Source organism: Oncorhynchus kisutch, linkage group LG27 (genome assembly GCF_002021735.2).
Source record: "Oncorhynchus kisutch isolate 150728-3 linkage group LG27, Okis_V2, whole genome shotgun sequence".
NCBI lineage: Eukaryota > Metazoa > Chordata > Actinopteri > Salmoniformes > Salmonidae > Oncorhynchus > Oncorhynchus kisutch.
Window position 1 is genome coordinate 4,013,506 of NC_034200.2, and position 22,034 is coordinate 4,035,539.

General features: G+C 42.6%; 1 protein-coding gene across 1 annotated transcript; it reads left to right on the plus strand.

Annotated features, from left to right (window-relative positions):
* eeig2a (EEIG family member 2a) lies at positions 1-20,102 on the plus strand. The gene is made up of 11 exons (XM_020462930.2): positions 1-410; positions 4,253-4,373; positions 4,642-4,671; positions 7,644-7,760; positions 9,344-9,390; positions 11,694-11,806; positions 11,979-12,074; positions 12,273-12,516; positions 12,881-13,017; positions 16,352-16,415; positions 16,629-20,102. Exons 1-11 carry the CDS (start codon positions 265-267, stop codon positions 16,669-16,671), a joined length of 1,158 nt encoding a protein of 385 aa, XP_020318519.1. The 5' UTR covers positions 1-264; the 3' UTR covers positions 16,672-20,102.
* The last annotated feature ends 1,932 nt before the right edge of the window (positions 20,103-22,034 follow it).

Consider the following 22,034-nt stretch of genomic DNA (forward strand, 5'->3'; position numbering starts at 1 on the left):
TACTTGCATTCTTTGAACATGCACTAGAACGCCTCCTCTCAAATGGTCGCTTGTCGCTTTAGTGTTAACACTCACTGCGCCGTGTCGCTCTGCTACTCATCAACCCTAGATATAGGTACGGGGGCGAGAAGTATTTGAACTCAACGTCAAACGCTAAATGAACTCAGACAGCCAGTGACAAGTGGGAGAAGTGACAGTCAAGAAGCTCGACCTTTGGCTAGCTATATATACTATTATAATTAGGCACCAAGTTACTTTAGCATAATGTCGTTCATTATGATGAAGAAAAAGAAATTCAAATTTAAGGTAGATTTCGAGTTGGACGAACTATCTTCTGTTCCCTTTGTTAACGGGGTCCTGTTCTGCAAAGTACGACTGCTAGACCGTGGCTTTACAGAAGAGTCCTCTCGGTAAGAACGCCTTTCCTATTTTAAGCAGCGTACGGAGGTGAGAGCGACAACTGCTGGCAGTAGTGGCATTGTTAGCCAGATACAGCTAGCAGCTATAGTTAGCTAACTAACTTCACCCGCTAGCTAGCTAGCTTAGTCACGAAGACAGTGGGGTGCATGTGAATAATGTGCTGTGTGTAAGTTAATAGCTAACAATGTCTCCATGTATTAACGTTATTCAATATGTAGCCTAGTATTTCTAACTGTGTGTTATTTTGATGTAGTTTCCATGGTAACTCGTCTGCCATCTTGTTCTGACTGAGTGATTGACACAGCAAAACACCCTCAGTCACGAGGCCCACTGTTAAACATGGCTTGCTTCTTCTGTCATATCTGACATTTTATGTAGCCTACCTTAAAACGTCTGGCAACTTAAGGTCAGTATTAACGTTCGCTAGATTCCATTTCCCACTCTGAAATGCCAAGGAAAAGGAATGGATTTGCTTATCATTTTGTTAAAACCGATATTCCAATATCTCCTAGTTTAGACTGGCTAGGGTCGTATTGATCAGACTAGTTGCAAAAACTTGGAAATCATTCATCCCCAATCCAACCCTGTTTTCATGGTACATTTGGAGATTTTACATTTGAGATGTTACGCATAGTGAACTCTATAACAAACACACATTCAACACTTTGCTGGAAAATGTATATTTTTCTTACAAGCAACATGTTTCAAGAATCCCATCATATGAGACTTTTTAAAGGGTGTCCCATACATTTCCTAAAACCTCATTATTCCACTCAACATCAGTTGATGCAACAAGAACTACTTGCTCTCCAAGGATCCAGAGCCATTGAGATGGCTAGACATAGTCTAAAAACTAGTTAAGAATCAGTTAAAGATTGGATCAGTCAAGTCACGTTTAACAGCGTCTAACTCATTTCTCTCATGTTATCCATTTGTCTCATGTTACCCATTCACCATTCCTTCCTGTTTAGACTCTGGAACATCCCCTCCTCAGAATTCAGGATAGGACTTTGTCTGTGGCATTTGAACACAGACTTGTTTTCCCTAGAGAGAACCGATCTAACAGCTCCAACGGATTCTTGTGGTATTTTAAGAGATTTGCATGTCAAGCCACTCAACCGCACTGAGTAGGACTGCACTTAAATGAGTCAGTCACTGGAAAGTAGTGGACACAACTGCAGCACGTGCTAGCTCTTAATGTTCGACTCGGTTGGCATTCCCAGAGGAACTGCCTGCATGTGTCCAATTATGTAAATGTACCATACTGTACGTAGCCATGACTCAAGCCATTGTCTTGCTATTTTTAACCCGTGAAGAGGTTTTGATTGAGTATCTTGTTTGAGAAACATGGTTTTTCTGCTCTATTAATATAAGTTTCCTTAGGCTCATTGGAACACACACACTGACAGGCCATCAGCCTCCTCAGTCACTGAATGTGTGATTGAGTTGAAAGAATGGAGAAGGCAGCACTGAGTGATGTGATTATTTAAAAGCCTTTTTACTAGAATACCTGTCTGCTTTGGTCGACAGCCGATGTCTGTTCGACCGCTTCTTGAACTCTCTAATGTTCTATGAGGGTAGTCTAACCGTTACCCAGTTGAGAACTTTGTGTGTGTGAATTCTGAAAGTATTCAGACCCATTGACTTCTAAAATGGATTAAAAAATAACATTCTTACCCCATAATGACAAAGCGAAAACAGGTTTTTAGAAGTTCAAACAGAAGTACCTTATTTACATAAGTATTCAGACCCTTTGCTATGAGACTTGAAATTGATCTCTGCTGCATCCTGTTTCCATTGATCATCCTTGAGATGTTTCTACAACTTGATTGGAGTCCACCTGTGGTAAATTCAATTGATTGCATATAATTAGGAAAGCCACACACCTGTTTATATAAGGTCCCACAGTTGACAGTGCATGTCAGAGCAAATACCAAGCCATGAGGTCAAAGGAATTGTCCATAGAGCTCCAAGACAGGATTGTGTCGTGGCACAGATCTGGGGAAGAGTACCAAAACATTTATGCACCATTGAAGGTCCTCCAAGAACAAAGTGGCCTCCATCGTTCTTAAATGGAAGTTTGGAACCCCCAAAACTCTTCCTAGAGCTGGCTGCACGGCCAAACTGAGAAATCGGGGGAGAAGGTCTTTGGTCAGGGAGGTGACCAAGAACCTGATGGTCACTCTGACAGAGCTCCAGAGTTCCTCTGTGGAGATGAGAGAATTGACAGTCTCATCATTACTTTAAGACATGAAGGTCAGTCAATCCAGAAAATGTTACGTTTCTTCCAAGTGCAGTTGCAAAAACCATCAAGCGCTATGATGAAACTGTCTCTCATGAGGACCGCCACAGTAAAGGAAGACCCGGAGTTACCTCTGCTGCAGAGGATAAGTTTGTTAGAGTTAACTGCATGTCAAATTGCAGCCCAAATAAATGCTTCAGAGTTCAAGTAACGGACACATCTCAACATCAACTGTTCAGAGGAGACTGCATGAATCAGGCCTTCGTGGTTGAATTGCTACTAAGAAACCACTACTAAAGGACACCAATAAGAAGAAAAGACTTGCTTGGGCCAAGAACTACAAGCAAAGGCCATTAGACCGGTGGAAATCTGTCCTTTGGTCTCATGAGTCCAAATGTGAGATTTTTGGTTCCATCTGCCGTGTCTTTGTGAGATGCAGAGTAGGTGACCAGATGATCTCCGCATGTGTGGTTCCCACCGTGAAGCATGGAAGAGGAGGTGTGGGTGTGCTTTGCTGGTGACACTGTCTGTGATTTATTTAGAATTCAAGGCACACTTAACCAGCATTGCTACCACAGCATTCTGCAGCAATACACCATCCCATCTGATTTGCGCTTAGTGGGACTATCAATGTTTTTCAACAGACAATGACTCAAAACAAACCTCCAGGCTGTGTAAGGGCTATTTTACCAAGAAGGGGAGTGATGGAGTGCTGCATCAGATGACCTGGCATCCACAATCACCCGACCTCAACCCAATTGAGATGGTTTGGGATGAGTTGGACTGCAGAGTGAAGGAAAATCAGCCAACAAAACAAGTGCTCAGCATTATGTGGGAACTCCTTCAAGACTTTTGGAAAAGCATTCCAGATGAAGCTGGTTGAGAGAATGCCAAGAGTGTGCAAAGCTGTCATCGAGGCAAAGGGTGGCTACTTTGAAGAATATAAAATATATTTTGATATGTTTAGCACTTTTTTTGGTTACTACATGATTCCATATATGTTATTTAATATATTTGTCTTCACTATTATTCTACAATGTCGAAAATAGTAAAAATCAAGAAAAACCTTTGAGTAGGTGTCCAAACTTTTGAATGGTACATATGCCATTCAGTAGATGCTTTTATCCAAAGCGAAATAGTCATGCGTGAATACAAAGTTTTTTTTCACCTGCATTAATGCTGAAGCACCTTACATATCACTTGCTCTAAAGAGCCAATGCATAGTGTTCTTCATTCCTGGAGCCTACATCTGTCACTGAGGGGCCAGAAGCGCAGAACACTGCCATCACATTTCAAAATCTATAATTCACTTAGCCTAGCCTATATCTATTTATGTGAGACTAATCCATAGGAAGGGAAAGAGCATGGGGAAGTTTGTTATTTTTACTTCAAGGCTTTTATGTTCCATGTCTCATCTCTCGCACACAGGATCTTCTCATTGACTGTGTTCTTTGTTGACAGCCTAGATTTATCTTAGCCATTAATCAGATCAAGGGATGAATGTGTACTGTACCTAAACATTCCAATCAACTGTCACACAGTTCTGTTTTTTGTTGTTGATTGTACTGCTACTAACTTTGTCTTCTCCAGGGAGCAGGTCCAGGCTAACTGTGTGCGCTGGAGGAAGAGGTTCTCTTTCCTGTGTAAGATGAGTGCCAACGCTGGGACAGGAGTACTGGACCCCTGTGTGTGTCGGGTGTCTGTGCGCAAGGTACAGGACTCACTACAACAATGCTGCCAAAGTTATGTGAATGCGAGGTCAAGTTAAATTGATGACAAGAATAGGTATACTACTGGTAGGTATACTAATAGGTCTAACTGCTAAAATATGTCTACCACTTGGTCAACTACAGGCTGTCAAGATGTCAATCACTCTTAAGACTATTGCTACAAAATCTGTGTTTTGAGATCGAATGTGGAGATGTACTTGTAGCACACAAGGATTGTTTGATGGATAACACATTTTTTTGTCATTTTAGGAAATGAAGGGTGGAAAGACCTTTGCCAAGGTAATCTTTTTGCTTTTGAATTCAGTCAATGACCATCTTGGCATGCTGACATTTTAAAGTAGATACATAACAGAGCATTCTTATCATAATGCAAATTCTAGTTAGTCATTCACCGCCTGAAAGTAACTTGCCCATTGTTAGTAAAGGTGAGGTTAAAGAGGATAGTTAGCCTGTTACTGCGAACTTCCGTCTTTGGTTACTGATTGCTGTTTAACACTTATCTGTCCTTAAGCAGTCATTAATCCTTATATGGCAATAACTAAAGAATGACGTCACTACCGCATGACTCATTCTTAAAAGGGAAGTACATTGAAAGTAGGGCTGTTGCGGTGACCGTATTACTGCCACACCGGCGATCACTTGTCAGTAACACAAGAAAATGACATAACGATGGTGAGGCTATTACAGGGGGTACTGGTACCGAGTCAATGTGCGGGGGTACAGGTTAGTTGAGGTCATTTGTTAAGTAACTATGCATACTATAGATAACAAACAGTGAGTAGCAGCAGTGTAAAAAAACAGGGAGGGGGATGTCAATGTAAACAGTCTAGGTGGCCATGTGATTAATTGTTCAGCAGTCTTATGGCTTGGGGGTAGAAGCTGTTAAGGAGCCCCTTGGTCCAAGGGGATGATGCTGTTGGTGGTCATTAGTAGCCTACCAAACTTGCTAACTGCCTGGTACTCAGCACTCTATTGTCCCTCTAATCACTCTGACATCAATGCAAATGTGATCGGAAAATCTAATCAAACAATTCATGATAGTCCATGAGCACATTGTGCAACATTTCAATAGGCTATGCAATTGCATTAGAAAACAGAGTGATGGCCTCTACTAAATAGAGGAGGCTCCCATCAGCTCTCTATAGACTAGGCCTACTATATGTATTTCTCAACTTTCCTAATATTAAGCACATTGCTTATATTTACAACAGTATCATAGCCTACCTAACTGGCATGAAAATGAACCTCGGCAAAAGAGTCCACTATTCGCTATTTAAGTGCATAGATGACGTGCATTTTTTTCATGCTGCCCTTGTTTCGAGACAGGTACATGATAATGGTCTGTTCTAAATCAAAACAAATTTCACACATATTATTTAGTGCAAGATTAAATCAGGAATAGTCTGAGTGACAATATTAGCCTATTACGTGTGAATTATATATCATTACTTGTGAATGATACCCAGCATATCAAATTGCCATTACATGCATAATCGCATTTGCGGTCACTTTTGATTATGGTGTTTTCCCGCTAATAGAACATTCGCGCTCTTTTAAGAGACACTGACCACTACTAACTACAGCTGGGTTAGACAGACCCCTACAACAGCATGGCTAGTGCCATGTGCGCATTGCTGCGCTTATAATATGAAGAAATAGCATAATAATTTATCAACATTTTAAGCTAGTGTTCTGATCTGTTGCATCAGCCACATTGTGTAAAACATTTTTTTTTAATGCTAGTGGTTGTATTAATTTGGGATTTATTGTGTCCCCACAACTGTCCCCAGACTGTTTGGAATATTTATTTCTCTCACAGAATAGGTCTCACAGAATATTTATTTCTCTCACAGAATAGGTCTCACAGAATATTTATTTCTCTCACAGAATAGGTCAACTACTATGGTGATAGTAGATTGACATAGGCTAGGACTTTTGCTATTCGTTAGGCCTACTCAACTTGTTGGCTGACAAAGTAAATGTTGACAGTTTTTCCAATATTTTTTTTTTTTTTTTTAACCTTTTTACTAGGCAAGTCAGTTAAGAACAAATTCTTATTTTCAATGACAGTCACAATTTGTCAAGCACTTGATAATGCCTCAAATTTCACGGTGGCATCCCCTTTGAGGCCGTAACATCTTCAACATCCGCAATATCTTCAATATGCACCTCGGAATTGGATAAGGACGTGCGCAGTTACCTTCCCAATGTGTCTGTCTTCACTTGTAGCCTGTGAGAAAGACCCAGTCACGTGATGGAGATGTGAGTGAGAGGCTATTCGGAGCGCGCAGTGCTTGGGGTGAAGAGCACAACACAGCACTCCGGGCCAAGGGCACAACGGCCACTAGCCGCAAAAGGCATGGATTTTTTTTCTTTCGTTTTTAGGTTGCGTTGCGGCCACAAAGGGGATGCCACCGTGAAATTTGAGGCATTATCAAGTGCTTGAAAAATTGTGAATGAGAGACTAATGAAGTGTGTACAGCCTGCACAAAGAAACAATGCAGAGCTCATGCCTTTCAAGCTATTTTTTTCAAATCATCATTAGTCGCGTCATGCAGCCTTACAATGTATTAAAAATCAAAACATAGAGCCTAATGTTTATGGAACAACTAAAGTTGCTCCTATATGCTTCATTTAGAGTTATTAATGATCTATTTCTTTGTTAACCGCTCAACACAGAATAGCCGCATGTGCGCACTCCCTCAAATCGTTTGGGGAAAATGTTTATTTTATTCAGATTTGTTCAATTGTATTCTTTAAACTATAAAATTACGTAAAATAATGCCACAGAATTGTAAGCAAATCTTGCTTACTATATAACTAGTATAGCCCACAGATTTGGCATAGCCACATCAGAACCTAACATAAGGACAACTCACGAGTATACTATTCTGTAAATCTTTTTATCCTGCTTCTTTAGACCTAAAATAAATAATGGATTTATTGTGAAGGTGTAGGCTATATTACATGGATGTACTAGACTTTTTTTAAATGTAGATGTTCCAAAGGTCTACATCAGTAGGCTATGCGTGGAAGCCAGGAGGTGCTAAATGTGTTAACGGTCAATTACCAGGAGTTATTTGCTTGACAATCACCGGCTGCCGAATGTAATGGTTAAAGACCACTACAATAGCTTCTTACAGATGTGATTGTTAGAAACAGAGTGCTCTGTATTAGAACTCTATGGAACTGAGGCTCTGTTGAAAAGCGGTACCATAAACCTGAAAAGATCTGTTCTCTCTATTCTGCAGCTGGGTTTTGCTGACCTGAACCTGTCAGAGTTTGCTGGCTCTGGCAGAACGACGCGCCGATGCCTACTAGAGGGTTACGACACCAAGAACTCCAGACAGGACAACTCTATACTCAAGGTACACTTCGGTACAGTTAGACAGGCCTCCAAAACATCTACTGTATAGGACGTGTGTATGACACTGGAGTCTGTCCTCCTCTGCCATAGTCCACTTGGCTCTGTCCTATCACTCTAGAATGAGGAGCCCTACTTGTCTACACAAGGATCACTGCTCTTAACTCTTGATTCTAGCCATCCGGGATCGTGAACACAGCCTCAAGCTCATTACCATAACGCAACGTTAACTATTCATGAAAATCGCAAATTAAATTAAATGAATATGCTAGCTCTCAAGCTTAGCCTTTTGTTAACAACACTGTCATCTCAGATTTTCAAAATATGCTTCTCAACCATAGCAAAACAAGCATTTGTGTAACAGCTAGCGTAGCTAGCGTAGCATTTAGCGTTAGCATCAGCAGGCAACATTTTCACAAAAACCAGGAAAGCATTCAAATAAATCATTTACCTTTGAAGAACTTCGGAAGTTTTCAATGAGGAGACTCTCAGTTAGATAGCAAATGCTCAGTTTTTCCTGAAAGATGATTTGTTTAGGAGAAATCGCTCCGTTTGGTGCGTCACGTTTGGCTACCAAAAAAATAAAATAATTCAGTCATGAAAACGCCGAACTTTTTTCCAAATTAACTCCATAATATCGACTGAAACATGGTAAACGTTGTTTAGAATCAATCCTCAAGGTGTTTTCACATATCTCTTCATGATATATCGTTCGTGGAAGCCTCCTCTCAATCACTGGATGACTGCGTGCAGCTTGTAGATTACGCACCAATTTAGACAAAGGACACCGGGTGGACCCCTGGTAAATGTAGTCTCTTATGGCCAATCTTCCAATGATATGCCTACAAATACGTCACAATGCTGCAGACACCTTGGAGAAACGACAGAAAGGGCAGGCTCAGTCCTGGCGCATTCACAGTCTCCGAATGGAGACAATGGAAAACAGAGTGTCAAATTCTGCTCATTTCCTGTTTGAAGTTTCATCTTGGTTTCGCCTGTAGCATGAGTTCTGTGGCACTCACAGATAATATCTTTGCAGTTTTGGAAACGTCCGAGTGTTTTCTTTCCAAAGCTGTCAATTATATGCATATGCACGTTTTTTTATCCATAAATTAAAAGAGCGCCCCCTATATCCAAGAAGGACTGGATAGATGAAAGAAATACACGGATTAGCCTACACAACGTCAGCTATCCAGTCTTACTAATGAGTGTTCATGAGGGAGAGGAGACCAGGAAGGGAACCATGTGAGAGTATTGGGTCATAGCCAACATACCCAAGTATTGGCACACATTGGGAGTAAGCGCATGGTTAGCTATCACCCTCCTCTGCCCCCTAGTCACCATTCAGGATTAGAGCAGTTGCATCATTAGAATACCTAACATGTACGTGAAGACAGGCACCTCTGAGCCTGTGATATTGGAGAAGTACCTGTGTCATGAATGTATATTGTACATGCTTCGGGTAGAATTTGTACTTCGACACAGGTCTAGGATCACTTCATCCTATTTCATAGGGCCTGTGGATGTGTATGAGCCGTGCTGCCATTTTTTGGGGGGCTGACATTGTTTTTGTCACCTCTGTCACAGGTTGTCATTAGTACACTGCTCATGTCTGGGGACCCCTGCTTTAAAACGTAAGTGCACCTTTCATTACCGTCTTTGTCCAGCCTTCTGGTGGGTTGCATCACAAAACATCTTTTTGGACTTCACTGATTTTGGATCAGTGGTACAACTGCAGGATTAGCTTATTGGAAATTAATGCAGTTTTGGCCCATTATTCAGTAAAGGTAAGTAGGAAACATTGATGTGACAGACCGACAGACAGAAGTCTGCATCTGGCCAGACCACAGACACACAGAGCAAACCACCAACCTACATATGCATTCAGCATCCTGTCTCTGAGTACACCCAGACACGGCTGCTATCTCTGGCTTTATGAAACAGAGTCACAGAAACACAGGGGGTTAATTACCGTCCCGTGTTTGTAAAAGTTCAAGCGTTGGCACAGTTTCCTCAGCACCACATGAACAATTTGAAGTCAAGTTATACTTGTGGACTCAAATCAAACCAACCTCTCCTGTTGAAAATGAATAGCAAGAGTTCTATTGTTTTGATATGATAAGAGAACTTCCTCACAGATTGTCTGTTAGAAAGGACTGATTTGAGCATGACGTGCCCACACACTCCTGGCAGCGCCTTTACTTTGGACACCCTCGTAAACAAACACACACACTGCATCACACTCTACTGCACCACCCCAGTGCTCTCTCTTCGGAACACGTCGCTCTATTGTCTGAATCCCACAGGAAACCGAATGGAATATAACGTTTACAGAGCCTTTATATTTCACCATGGAGGAGGGGGTGAAAATGGACTTAGAATCAGTCCTCACTAATGCAGTGAGTGTGGGAGTGTGGGAGGGTTGCCTTGGCCAATGCCTCTGATGACACAGTGGAGAGATTCTGGGAGAAAGCTTTCATGCAATCATGAAGTGCTGGTGTGCCTCAGTGTTCCTCTGTGTTTCCCACAGAGTGTGTCTGTCTTTTACTGAGCTTTCCTCCTACAGAATGTGACTCACACACAATGTGTGTGTTGGGAGTACATTTTGCCAATAACAGCTAGTTTTAATGTATTTTGTCTGTAATGTATTTTTTGTTATAATTCGGACACCAGTAAGACTAGCTGTCGCCATTGGCGTCGACTAATGGGGATCCAAATAAATAAATAAATAATCTTTATTGGTCTATTATTAACCAATTTACCACCCGGAGCCCCTGCACATTGACTCTGTATATAGCCTCGCTATTGTTATTTCACTGCTGTGCTATTTTTTTTTACTTGACACGTATTTTTCTTAAAACTGCATTATTGGTTAGGGGTGTGTAAGTAAGAATTTCACCGTAAGGTCTACACCAGTTGTATTCAGCATTTCACTGTGAGGGCTACACCTGTTGTATTCAGCATTTCACTGTGAGGTCTACACCTGTTATATTCAGCATTTCACTGTGAGGTCTACACCTGTTGTATTCAGCATTTCACTGTGAGGTCTACACCTGTTGTATTCAGCATTTCACTGTGAGGGCTACACCTGTTGTATTCAGCATTTCACTGTGAGGTCTACACCTGTTGTATTCAGCATTTCACTGTGAGGTCTACACCTGTTGTATTCAGTGCATGTGACAAAGAAGATTTGATGTGGTGGCAAGCTGAAACTTCCGCCCGTGCAAACAGGCTGAATTAGAAGGTCCTGTGTAGATAGTTGCTGGTTGAAAATACAATCAGGAAATAACACTGATACATTTTTTTTCTCACACTTTTACAGTGTTAGTTTCTATCAGCAAGAACAGAATTTTGACTGCACTGGTCCTTTGACTAACTTTGTCTCCTTCCAGTGTCTCTCTTTAAATGTCTCTCCCACTCTCTTCTTCTCCCTCACTTTCACGGTCTCTGTCTCTTGTATATCATTTGGTCTCTGGTATGTAATGTGAGTCCACCCCCTCTCCAATCTTGAGTTAGACCCGTTCATCTAAGAAATAAAAGAAGTGAGACCTGGTGCTTTCCTGTGTTGTGAAAGTGGGGTTATTAAAGATGAATGTGAAGCTCCGCTAAACTGATATACGGCTCATAAAATCCTCTTGCTAACAGATCAGCACTTCTGATAGGATATGATTCACATGTTCCATTTCCACAGAAGAACTTTGCATTCACAAAAAAGTGGCTTTCAATGGCTATGCCAATTATGGCTTTAGATGTTACATTAACATGTATTCAATTCAGCCACTGACTTTGAAATAACCATTTGGACAAACAAATTAAAGACTCAAACCAATCAGCAACCATGCATGGTAGGGAGTAGTGGGTTTGGAACAGATGGTGTTTGTAAAGCAGCTGATCGAGTCAGTGAAAGCAGTTGATGTGACTGACAATGTCCCTGCAGGCCACCGTCCACGGCCATGAAACTGGGCCTTCAGCAGGCTGAGGCAGAGTGTCTCCACGAAGACAGGAAGGGAGGGGACACACACACACAAACACCCTGCCTCGCCGTCCCAGGTACACACACACACACACACACCCAAACACACACATACCTCCCGCCGGCTCTGTACACAACACTTTGATTTACAAGGATTGCAGGATTAAACCCTGTTAATCAGTAATCATTAGTGCTAATGTTGTGTATTGACGTTGTCAAAATATTGTACTGCTGTTCTCTCCTGCTCAGAGCCCCCAGGGAAGTGTGCATCTGTTCCTGATGAACTGGGAGCATGTGGCCATTCTAGAACGTCCAGCTACGCCAGCCAACAGTCCAAAGTCTCAGGTAGCTAGTAGCTACACGCCTCGTCTGAACCAAATGCGGATGAGAAAAGGCTATGACTTGTGTCATGAACTAAATAAGATATGAACAGTAGGCATGAATGTCTGAAAAGCTATAGCTTGCTGTCAAAGTTATGGTTCTTGTTGTGAAATCTGTGTCTCTGTTGTGTGGAGGGTAACATTACCTACTCGTTCCCCATAGGCTACAGCACAGGTCACTCGCGCTCTTCCAGCCTATCAGAGCTCACACACAAGAGGAACCCCTCAGCAGGCTCCGCCTCGACGGGCATTGCAAGCATTCCTGAACCCAGAGAGGACCGGGGGACTGAGAGGGGGGAGAAGGAGGCCCACTCTACACCCCCGGTCTCTGTCACCTGTGCCTACTTCCCCGTGCCTGAATATCCCCCCACCCCCGCAAAGAGCTCGGCCTCCGAGCGACTGAGCAGGTAATATTCACATACTTTGTTGAAAGATCAGAGATGAGTATCGCAATGTAATCAACAGGAGTCTTTCTTTCCATCTCATCCACCAGTGCTTTTTTTACCCCTTACGTGTGTGTGTGTGCCTTAGGCATCTGATGAAGCAGAACTCAGTGGAGTCTCAGCTGAAGAGAGTGGATTTTTTTTGTCTTACGTGTGTGTGCCTTAGGCATCTGATGAAGCAGAACTCAGTGGAGTCTCAGCTGAAGAGAGTGGATGTTTTTGTTTTTTACGTGTGTGTTTGCCTTAGGCATCTGATGAAGCAGAACTCAGTGGAGTCTCAGCTGAAGAGAGTGGATATTTTTGTTTTTTACGTGTGTGTTTGCCTTAGGCATCTGATGAAGCAGAACTCAGTGGAGTGTCAGCTGAAGAGAGTGGATGCTACCCGGGTGGATGCGGACGACGTTGTGGATAAGATCCTCCAGAGCCAGGACTTCAGCCACGGTCTACTGGACTCCAGCACTGAGGGTACGCTCACAAGCCCTGGCTTTAATTCAGAGGGATAGGTTTAGGCTTAGTTCATTGGGGAATTGGCAGTCTTTACCAAGGATCACCTTCAGTGCTTGGTTGTCTCCACCAAGTCTGTCCACAAACAGTTTGATTAGCTTGTTTTAAGCATTAAACTTTCAAATAGCTCTTTGTTGACTGTTGCTGGGTGTTATCGTCCACCATCAGCACCGGCCTGTACCCTACCTGCCCTAAGCTCTCTTCTGGCCCCTTACACTAAGTCTGAATTTGTCCTAAGAGGTGACCTAAACTGGGACATGCTTAAACCACCTGACCAAGTCCTAAAGCAATGGGACTCCCTAAATCTTTCTCAGATTATTACCAATCCCACAAGGTCTGACTCCAAACACCCAGAAAAGGATACTCTCCTTGAAGTTATCCTCACAAATCATCCTGATGGGTATCAGTCTGGTGGTTTCCGTAATGACCTTAGTGATCACTGCTTTACAGCCTGCTTTACAGCCTGTCCCGATTTGTCATAGATGCTTGCTACAAAACTATAATGATCAAGCCTTCCTTCATGAACTGGCCTCTGTAAATTGGTATAGAATCAGCTTGATTCCCTCTGTCGAAGACACTTGAACCTTCTTTTTTGATATTTTCAATGTTATTGTTAACAAGAATTATAAACCGGTTCAGCCCCTGGTTCGACCGTGATCTTGCAGAGTTACTCCACCTCAAGAATTCCATTTGGCGAAAGGCACGGCACACGGCAAATGAGAAATAAGTGTGCTCAAAGTTTGGATGGCCAAAGTTAGTTACTTTAAGGAGCAGTTCTCTCATTGTGGGTCTAACCCCAAGAAGTTCTGGTAAACGGTTGAAGACCTGGAGAGTAAACCCTCCTCCTCACAGCTGCCCATGTCCCTTAATTTTTGATGATGTGGTTGTTACTGACAAGAAGCACATGGCTGAGCTCTTTAATCACCACTTCATTAAAGTCAAGTTTCCTCTTTGACTCAGCCATGCCTCCTTGCCCGTCCAACATTTTCTCATCTCGCACCCCTTCTAATGCGTCTAGCCCTGATGCTCATCCCTCTTTTTCCCCTGCCCCGCTACAAAGTTTCTCCCTGCAGGCGGTCACTGAGTCTGAGGTGCTAAAGGAGCTCCTTAAACTTGACCCCCCAAAAACATCTGGGTCAGATGGTTTAGACCCTTTCTTCTTTAAGGTTTCTGCCTCTATCATCACCAAGCCTATCTCTGACCTTTTTAACCTGTTTCTCCTCTCTGGGGAGGTTCCCATTGCTTGGAAGGCAGCCACTGTTCGTCCTTTATTTAAACGGGGAGATCAAGCTGATCCTAACTGTTATAGGCCTATTTCTTTTTGACCTGTTTATCAAAAGTGTTGGAAAAACTTGTCAATAATCAACTAACTGGCTTTCTTGAGGTCTATTATTCTCTTTGGTATGCAATCTGGTTTCCACTCAGGTTATGGATGTGTCACTGCAACCTTAAAGGTCCTCAATGATGTCACCATTGCCCTTGATTCCAAGCAATGTTGTGCTGCTACTTAGTCTAAGCTTTTGATACGGTAAACCACTCCATTCTTGTGGGCCGGCTAAGGCATATTGGTGTGTCTGAGGGGTCTTTGGCCTGGTTTGCTAACTACCTCTCAAAGAGTGCAGTGTATAAAGTCTGAACATCTGCTGTCTCAGCCACTGCCTGTCACCAAGGGAGTACCCCAAGGCTCGATCCTAGGCCCCACGCTCTTCTCAATTTACATCAACACATAGCTCAGGCAGTAGGAAGCTCTCTCATCCATTTATATGCAGATTATACAATCTTATACTCCGCAGGCCCCTGCCCGCATTCTGTGTTAAATGCGCTACAACAAAGCTTTCTTAGTGTCCAACAAGCTTTCTCTGCCCCTTAACCTTATTCTGAACATCTCCAAAACAAAGGTCATGTGGTTTGGTAAGAAGAATGCCCCTCTCCCCACTGGTATGATTACTACCTCTGAGGGTTTAGAGAGCTTAAGGTAGTCACCTCATACAAATACTTGGGAGTATGGCTAGACGGTACACTGTCCTTCTCTCAGCACCAGTCTCAACGTCAACCGTGACGAGGCCAGCATCCCGGAGTCGCCTCTTCACTGTTGATGTTGAGACTGGTGTTTTGCAGGTACTATTTAATGAAGCTGCCAGTTGAGGCATTTCTCAAACTAGACACTCTAATGTACTTGTCCTCTTGCTCAGTTGTGCACCGGGGCCTCCCACTCCTTATATTCTGGTTAGGGACAGTTTGCTCTGTTCTGTGAAGGGAGTAGTACACAGCGTTGTATGAGATCTTTCTCAGAACAAGAATAGACTGATGAGTTTCAGAAGAAAGGTCTTCGTTTCTGGCCATTTTGAGCCTGTAATCGAACCCACAAATGCTGATGCTCCAGATACTCAACTAGTCTGAAGAAGGCCAGTTGTATTGCTTCTTTAATCAGCACAACAGTTTTCAGCTATGCTAACATAATTGCAAAAGGGTTTTCTAATGATCAATTAGCCTTTTAAAATTATAAACTTGGATTAGCTAACACAACGTGCCATTGGAACACAGGAGTGATGGTTGCAGATAATGGGCCTCTGTACACCTATGTAGATATTCCATTACAAATCAGCCTTTTGCAGCTACAATAGTCATTTACAACATTAACAATGTCTACACTGTTTCTGATCAATTTGATGTTATTTTAATAGACAAAAAATTTGCTTTTCTTTCAAAATCAAGGACATTTCTAAGTGACCCCAAACTTTTGATAGGTAGTGTGTGTGTATATAAAATAATAACATCTCTCACGTTTAGGACAGACACTTCAGAACAAACTTCCTTTAGATTTTTCTTGGGGGTGGGTCTCTCTGTTCCATGTAGTGAATCTGTTGTTCAATGCGTTTGTATGGGCAGTAAGGCCAAATCAGATTTTCCATAAAATAATAATAATAAAAATAATAATTGTTTTTCAATACATCAAGGGGTCTTAAAATTTGAAATCAATTAGCAAAATGATCCTTGGTATGACCTTCTTAAAACAATTCATTATAGTTTAGTAGAAACCCCCTCCCCTGGTTTAGACATGGATTAGACTAATGGGTTAACAGATTACTATATTTGCCATTTTCAAGTAACACATTTCTAGTTCTTTGCTGCTAAAGCAAAGTCCCTCTATGCCATGCCTCTTTCTCATCATGAATAACACTCTTGTCAATAACCACTTATTTTTAGATGGCTCATTGTTGGTTCCTAAGCAATTTTCGCAGCACTGCGACCTTGCGTTGATTGACAGTAACTTACTTGTTTTTGCGTGTTACAGAGGAGGGGCTCAAGCTGTTTGTTGGTCCTGGTGGAAGCACGGCGCTGGGCAGCCAACACACCAGGTTGGTGACATCATTACCTAATGCGTCAGAAATAGAATGACACAACAGGCACTGTCACTGATATTTCACCTTTTTTTTAACTGCACGAGGGCCAATCGATAGTTAAAGAATATTTGTTGGTTGTGAAGAGTTGTTCAGTAATTCCCTTTCACTTGTTTGTGTGAGTTTTGGCTGGTGAGATAACATGTGTTTATGTCTGGTGTTCTCTTTCAGGGTTGGGGCTGGGCCCTACGAGCAGGTGGTGATCAAACGCTAGCCCCCAGGGGGAGCGGACATGTGAGACTGCTTCCCCTAGGTTTAAAGGAAAAAGGTGACCTGAGGTTCATGTCAGCTTGTTTTTGAGAAGAAAGAGGAGGATATACAGTACATTCGGCAAGTGTTCAGCCCTTTCCTTTTCGCACGTTATAGCCTTATTCTAATGTATTAAATTACATGTTTTCCTCATCAATCTACAAACAATACCCCATAATGACAAAGTGAAAACAGGTTTTTAAAAAACAGAAATACCTTACCTACTGAATACCTTAAATATTCATACCCTGGCCTCCCGAGTGGTCCAGTGGTCTAAGGCGCTGTGCCACTAGAGATTCTGGGTTAGAGTCCAGGCTCTGTCGCAGCCGACCGCGACCGGGAGACCCACGGGGCGGCGCACACTTGGCCCAGCGTCGTCCGGGTTAGGGGAGAGTTCGCCGGCAGGGATGTCTTTGTCCCATCGCGCACTCTGACACATTGGTGTGGCTGGCTTCCGGTTTAAGTGGGCATTGTGTCAAGAAGCAGTGCGGCTTGGTTGGATTGTGTTTCGGAGGGCGCACAGTTCTCGAACTTCGCCTCTCCCGAGTCCGTACGGGAGTTGCAGCGATGAGACATGACTGTAACTACCAATTGGATACCAAGAAATTGGGGAGAAAAAAGTCATGCCCTTTGCTATGAGACTCGAACTTAATCTCAGGTGCCTCCTGTTTCCATTGATCATCCTTGAGATATTTATAGAACTTGGTTGGTCCACCTGTGGTAAATTCAATTGGACATGATTTGGAAAGGCACACACCTGTCTATATAAGGTCCCACAGTTGACCGTGCATGTCAGATCAAAAAACCAAGCCATGATGTCGAAAGGATTGTCCGTAAAGCTCAGAGACAGGATTGTGTTGAGGCACAGATCTGGGGAAGTGAACCAGAAGATGTCTGCAGCATTGAAGGTTCCCAAGAACACAGTAGCCTCCATCATTCTTCAATGGAAGAAGTTTGGAACCACCAAGACTCTTCCTAGAGCTGTCCTCCCGGCCAACTGAGCAATTGGGGAGAAGGGCCAGACTCCCCCTTTGTGGTGAAGTGGCCAGAGGGAAGAATGCTTCTCAGTAAAAGGCACATGACAGCCCGCTTGGAGTTTGCCAAAATGCACCTAAAGGACTCTCAGACAATGAGAAACAAGATTCTCTGGTCTGATGAAACCAAGATTAAACTCTTTGGCCTTAATGCCAAGCATCACGTCTCGAGGAAACCTGGCACCATCCCTACGGTAAAGCATGGTGGTGGTGGTGGCAGCATCATGCTGTCGGGATGTTTTTTAGTGGCAGGGACTGGGAGACTAGTCAGAATCGAGGGAAAGATAAACGGAGAAAAGTACAGAGATCCTTCATGAAAACCTGCTCCAGAGCGCTCAGGACCTCAGACTGGGGTGAAGGTTCACCTTCCAACAGGACAACAACCCTAAGCACACAGCCAAGACAACCCAGGAGTAGCTTCGGGACAAGTCTCTGAATATCCTTGAGTGGCCCAGCCAGAGCCCGGACTTGAACCCAATCGAACATCTCTGGAGAGTCCTGAAAATAGCTGGGCAGCGACTCTCCCAATCCAAACTGATATCGCTTGAGAGGATCTGCTGAGAAGAATGGGAGAAACTCCACAAATACAGGTGTGCCAAGTTTGTAGTGTCATACCCAAGAAGATACGAGGCTGTAATCGCTGCGAAAGGTCCTTCAACAAAGGGTCTGAATACTTATGTAAATATATTTGTCATTATGGGATATTGTGTGTAGATTGATGAGGGGAAAAAATGATTTAATCAATTTTAGCGTAAGGCTGTAACAAAGTCTAAAACGTCAAGGGGTCTGAATCATTTCCGAATGCACTGTATGGACTAGAGTGGAGCAGTATAATGTTCTCTCTACCCAGAGGGGGTAGTGTTTCAATCCTGCAGGCCTTATGTAACATTTTTAGATAGGTAGGAGAATACTGTGCTCTTACAACAAAAAGGGCTTGTGATTTTTTAATGGAAGTCAAATGGTTCTAGGTTATTACTCTGGGAGGTATGTTGTAATTTACAGTTTTATGTTGCTGCTTGACATGTTCACTGTGTAAAATGTGCAGGGGGTGTAGTGGAGGACGCAAGTAAACAAAGTTGACCCAGCAATTTTTTGGGGGTGCAACAGTTTACCTACCTTTTGCGGAAAAATGCATTGAAAGTATAGGGAGGGATCAGTTTATCAACAATTTTTTTTTTAACAAATGTGTAGTGTTCCACACGTGCGCACACAGGTGTTTTAACTGACAAAATGTGATAATTTCCCACAATAACCTTAACTGACTAAAGAACTACACACACACAGGTTGTGTGATGTCATCAACCTACAGGTGCCTGATTCTGTCGTATGAACAAAGAGGAACTGACAGTATGTTTAGCTATACATGACGACTCGAGCCGGGAATTAAGATTCTATGAGCAGCGGAATTACATATGGTGCCAGATGGTGAGGGAGAGGGAGGAGTGTTAACATCAGTTGCAGTTGACGATGTCCTTGTAACTGGATTAGTTACTAGACAGACCTGTAGGTTGGTGTTTAGGTGTTGAATCCTCAGCAAAAGGGTTATATAGTAGCTTCACTATGATCCCAATATTGACAACAGTTCACTTGCTTTGATTTACCAAATTGTATTTGGAGAGGCCTCCTTGTGCAGACATCAAATCAGATGTTTATTTTTTTCAGAAAGCTTATTTTGATTCTGTAGTAGTAAGTAGGAGGGAAAACTGATTTAGGGACAGTGAACCTTTTGTTGATATTTTGCTCGTGGAAAGTGGGGCCCGGTTAGGTTAATTCAAGGAAAGCTGGAGTCAGTCAAGTACAGTGATCCAACCAGGATGCTAGAGTTCTGACAAGCATCTGCAAGGCCAAATGTGACCTTTTGTTTAGTGCCTTGTTGAAATATTGTTTGTGGAGTTTATGTCCATGATGCAGTATGGTAAGTGTTGCCTCATTCAACCTCACATTCAATTAGCAGACCAGTTGTTGTATTTGTGTATGTTGATACTGTCTGCATTTTATCGGTATTAATACAGATTAGAGAAGAGAAAAAAAATGTATTCTGATTTTCATAATGTTACATTTTTTAATGACTTTCTTATTTGTCTATTTTACCACGATGAAACCTTTTTATAGCATGTCTTTATGATGTTAGTGTACTACTTTGTTAGTTGCTTTTCTGGTTATTTCTGTAGATTGATGTTGCAAGTGCTGGTTCCACATTGTTTAATTTTCTAAATGTTGGTAGATGGTTATTTCAATACTGTATCCCAATTCACAAACACATGCTGTTGTACTGTAAAGTACTCTGTAAAAGAATAACAAATAATTTCCTTGCACGTATCCAGTGTATGTGACAATAAAACATCTTAATCAAACAATTCCATTTATTTAGTAAACAATGGTTTTTTTGCTCAATAGTGTTCTTTGTCTTTCCTCTGCTAAACTGTTGCCTACTCTTCCTTCCCAGCTACAAAAAAATACAATTAAAGTTTATTGATTGCGTACACAGATTTGCAGATGTTCTAGTAGGTGAAGTGCTTATGTTACTAGCTCCGACAGAGCAGTAGAATGCTTATGTTACTAGCTCTGACAGAGCAGCAGAATGCTTGTGTTACTAGCTCCGACAGAGCAGCAGAATGCTTATGTTACTAGCTCCAACAGGGCAGTAGAATGCTTATGTTACTAGCTCTGACAGAGCAGCAGAATGCTTGTGTTACTAGCTCCAACAGGGCAGTAGAATGCTTATGTTACTAGCTCTGACAGAGCAGCAGAATGCTTATGTTACTAGCTCTGACAGAGCAGCAGAATGCTTATGTTACTAGCTCTGACAGGGCAGTAGAATGCTTATGTTACTAGCTCTGACAGAGCAGCAGAATGCTTGTGTTACTAGCTCCAACAGGGCAGCAGAATGCTTATGTTACTAGCTCCAACAGGGCAGTAGAATGCTTATGTTACTAGCTCTGACAGAGCAGCAGAATGCTTGTGTTACTAGCTCTGACAGAGCAGCAGAATGCTTGTGTTACTAGCTCTGACAGAGCAGCAGAATGCTTGTGTTACTAGCTCTGACAGAGCAGCAGAATGCTTGTGTTACTAGCTCTGACAGAGCAGCAGAATGCTTGTGTTACTAGCTCTGACAGAGCAGCAGAATGCTTGTGTTACTAGCTCTGACAGAGCAGCAGAATGCTTGTGTTACTAGCTCTGACAGAGCAGCAGAATGCTTATGTTACTAGCTCTGACAGAGCAGCAGAATGCTTGTGTTACTAGCTCTGACAGAGCAGTAGAATGCTTGTGTTACTAGCTCTGACAGAGCAGCAGAATGCTTGTGTTACTAGCTCTGACAGAGCAGTAGAATGCTTATGTTACTAGCTCCAACAGGGCAGTAGAATGCTTATGTTACTAGCTCCAACAGGGCAGTAGAATGCTTGTGTTACTAGCTCTGACAGAGCAGCAGAATGCTTGTGTTACTAGCTCTGACAGAGTAGCAGAATGCTTGTGTTACTAGCTCCAACAGGGCAGTAGAATGCTTATGTTACTAGCTCTGACAGAGCAGCAGAATGCTTGTGTTACTAGCTCTGACAGAGCAGCAGAATGCTTATGTTACTAGCTCTGACAGAGCAGCAGAATGCTTATGTTACTAGCTCCAACAGGGCAGTAGAATGTCTAGCGAATACAATACTAATACACAAATAATCTAAAAAAAGAACAATCCAAAGTACATATATTACAGTGAGAATACAGAATATAAATAGGTGGTATTTATGGACATAATTTTGTAAAGAAAATTAGTTTGCACAGTAGTAGGTAGATTAGGAGGAGCTATGTTGAGAATACAGTTTATAAATGCACAGAGTAAACAGTCCTGGAGGGCAGGCAGCATGCCCCCTGTGTTGCGTTGGGCTGAACGCAGAGCCATTCTGTTGAGGGCATTCCGACAGAATGCTCTCAATGGTGCATCAGGAGTTTGTGAGGGTCTTAGGGGCCTTGCTGAATTTCTTCAGCCACCTGAGGATAGAAGAGGTGCTGTTGCGCCTTCTTCACCACACTGTCGGTTGGGGTGAGACCATTTCAGGTCCTCACTGATGTGCACGCCAAGAAACATAAAGCTTTTGACCCCCTGCTGTGTCCCCATCGATGTGGATGGTGGCGGGCTCCCTCTTCTGACTCCTGTAGTCCATGATCAGTTCCTCTGTTTTTATATTGAGAGGTTATTTTCCTGTCACCACTCTGCCAGGGCTCTAACCTCCTCCCTGTAGGTTGTTGTCCTTGTTGGTAATCAGGCATACCACTGTCGTGACATCAGCAAACTTGATGATTG

Excerpts from the sequence above, each read along its gene's own strand:
- eeig2a (XM_020462930.2), top strand. The coding sequence starts at position 265 with ATGTCGTTCATTATGATGAAGAAAAAGAAATTCAAATTTAAGGTAGAT. Across the intron at positions 12,075-12,272 it reads CCAACAGTCCAAAGTCTCAG|GCTACAGCACAGGTCACTCG; the intron begins GTAGCTAGTAGC and ends CGTTCCCCATAG. Across the intron at positions 12,517-12,880 it reads GCCTCCGAGCGACTGAGCAG|GCATCTGATGAAGCAGAACT; the intron begins GTAATATTCACA and ends TGTTTGCCTTAG.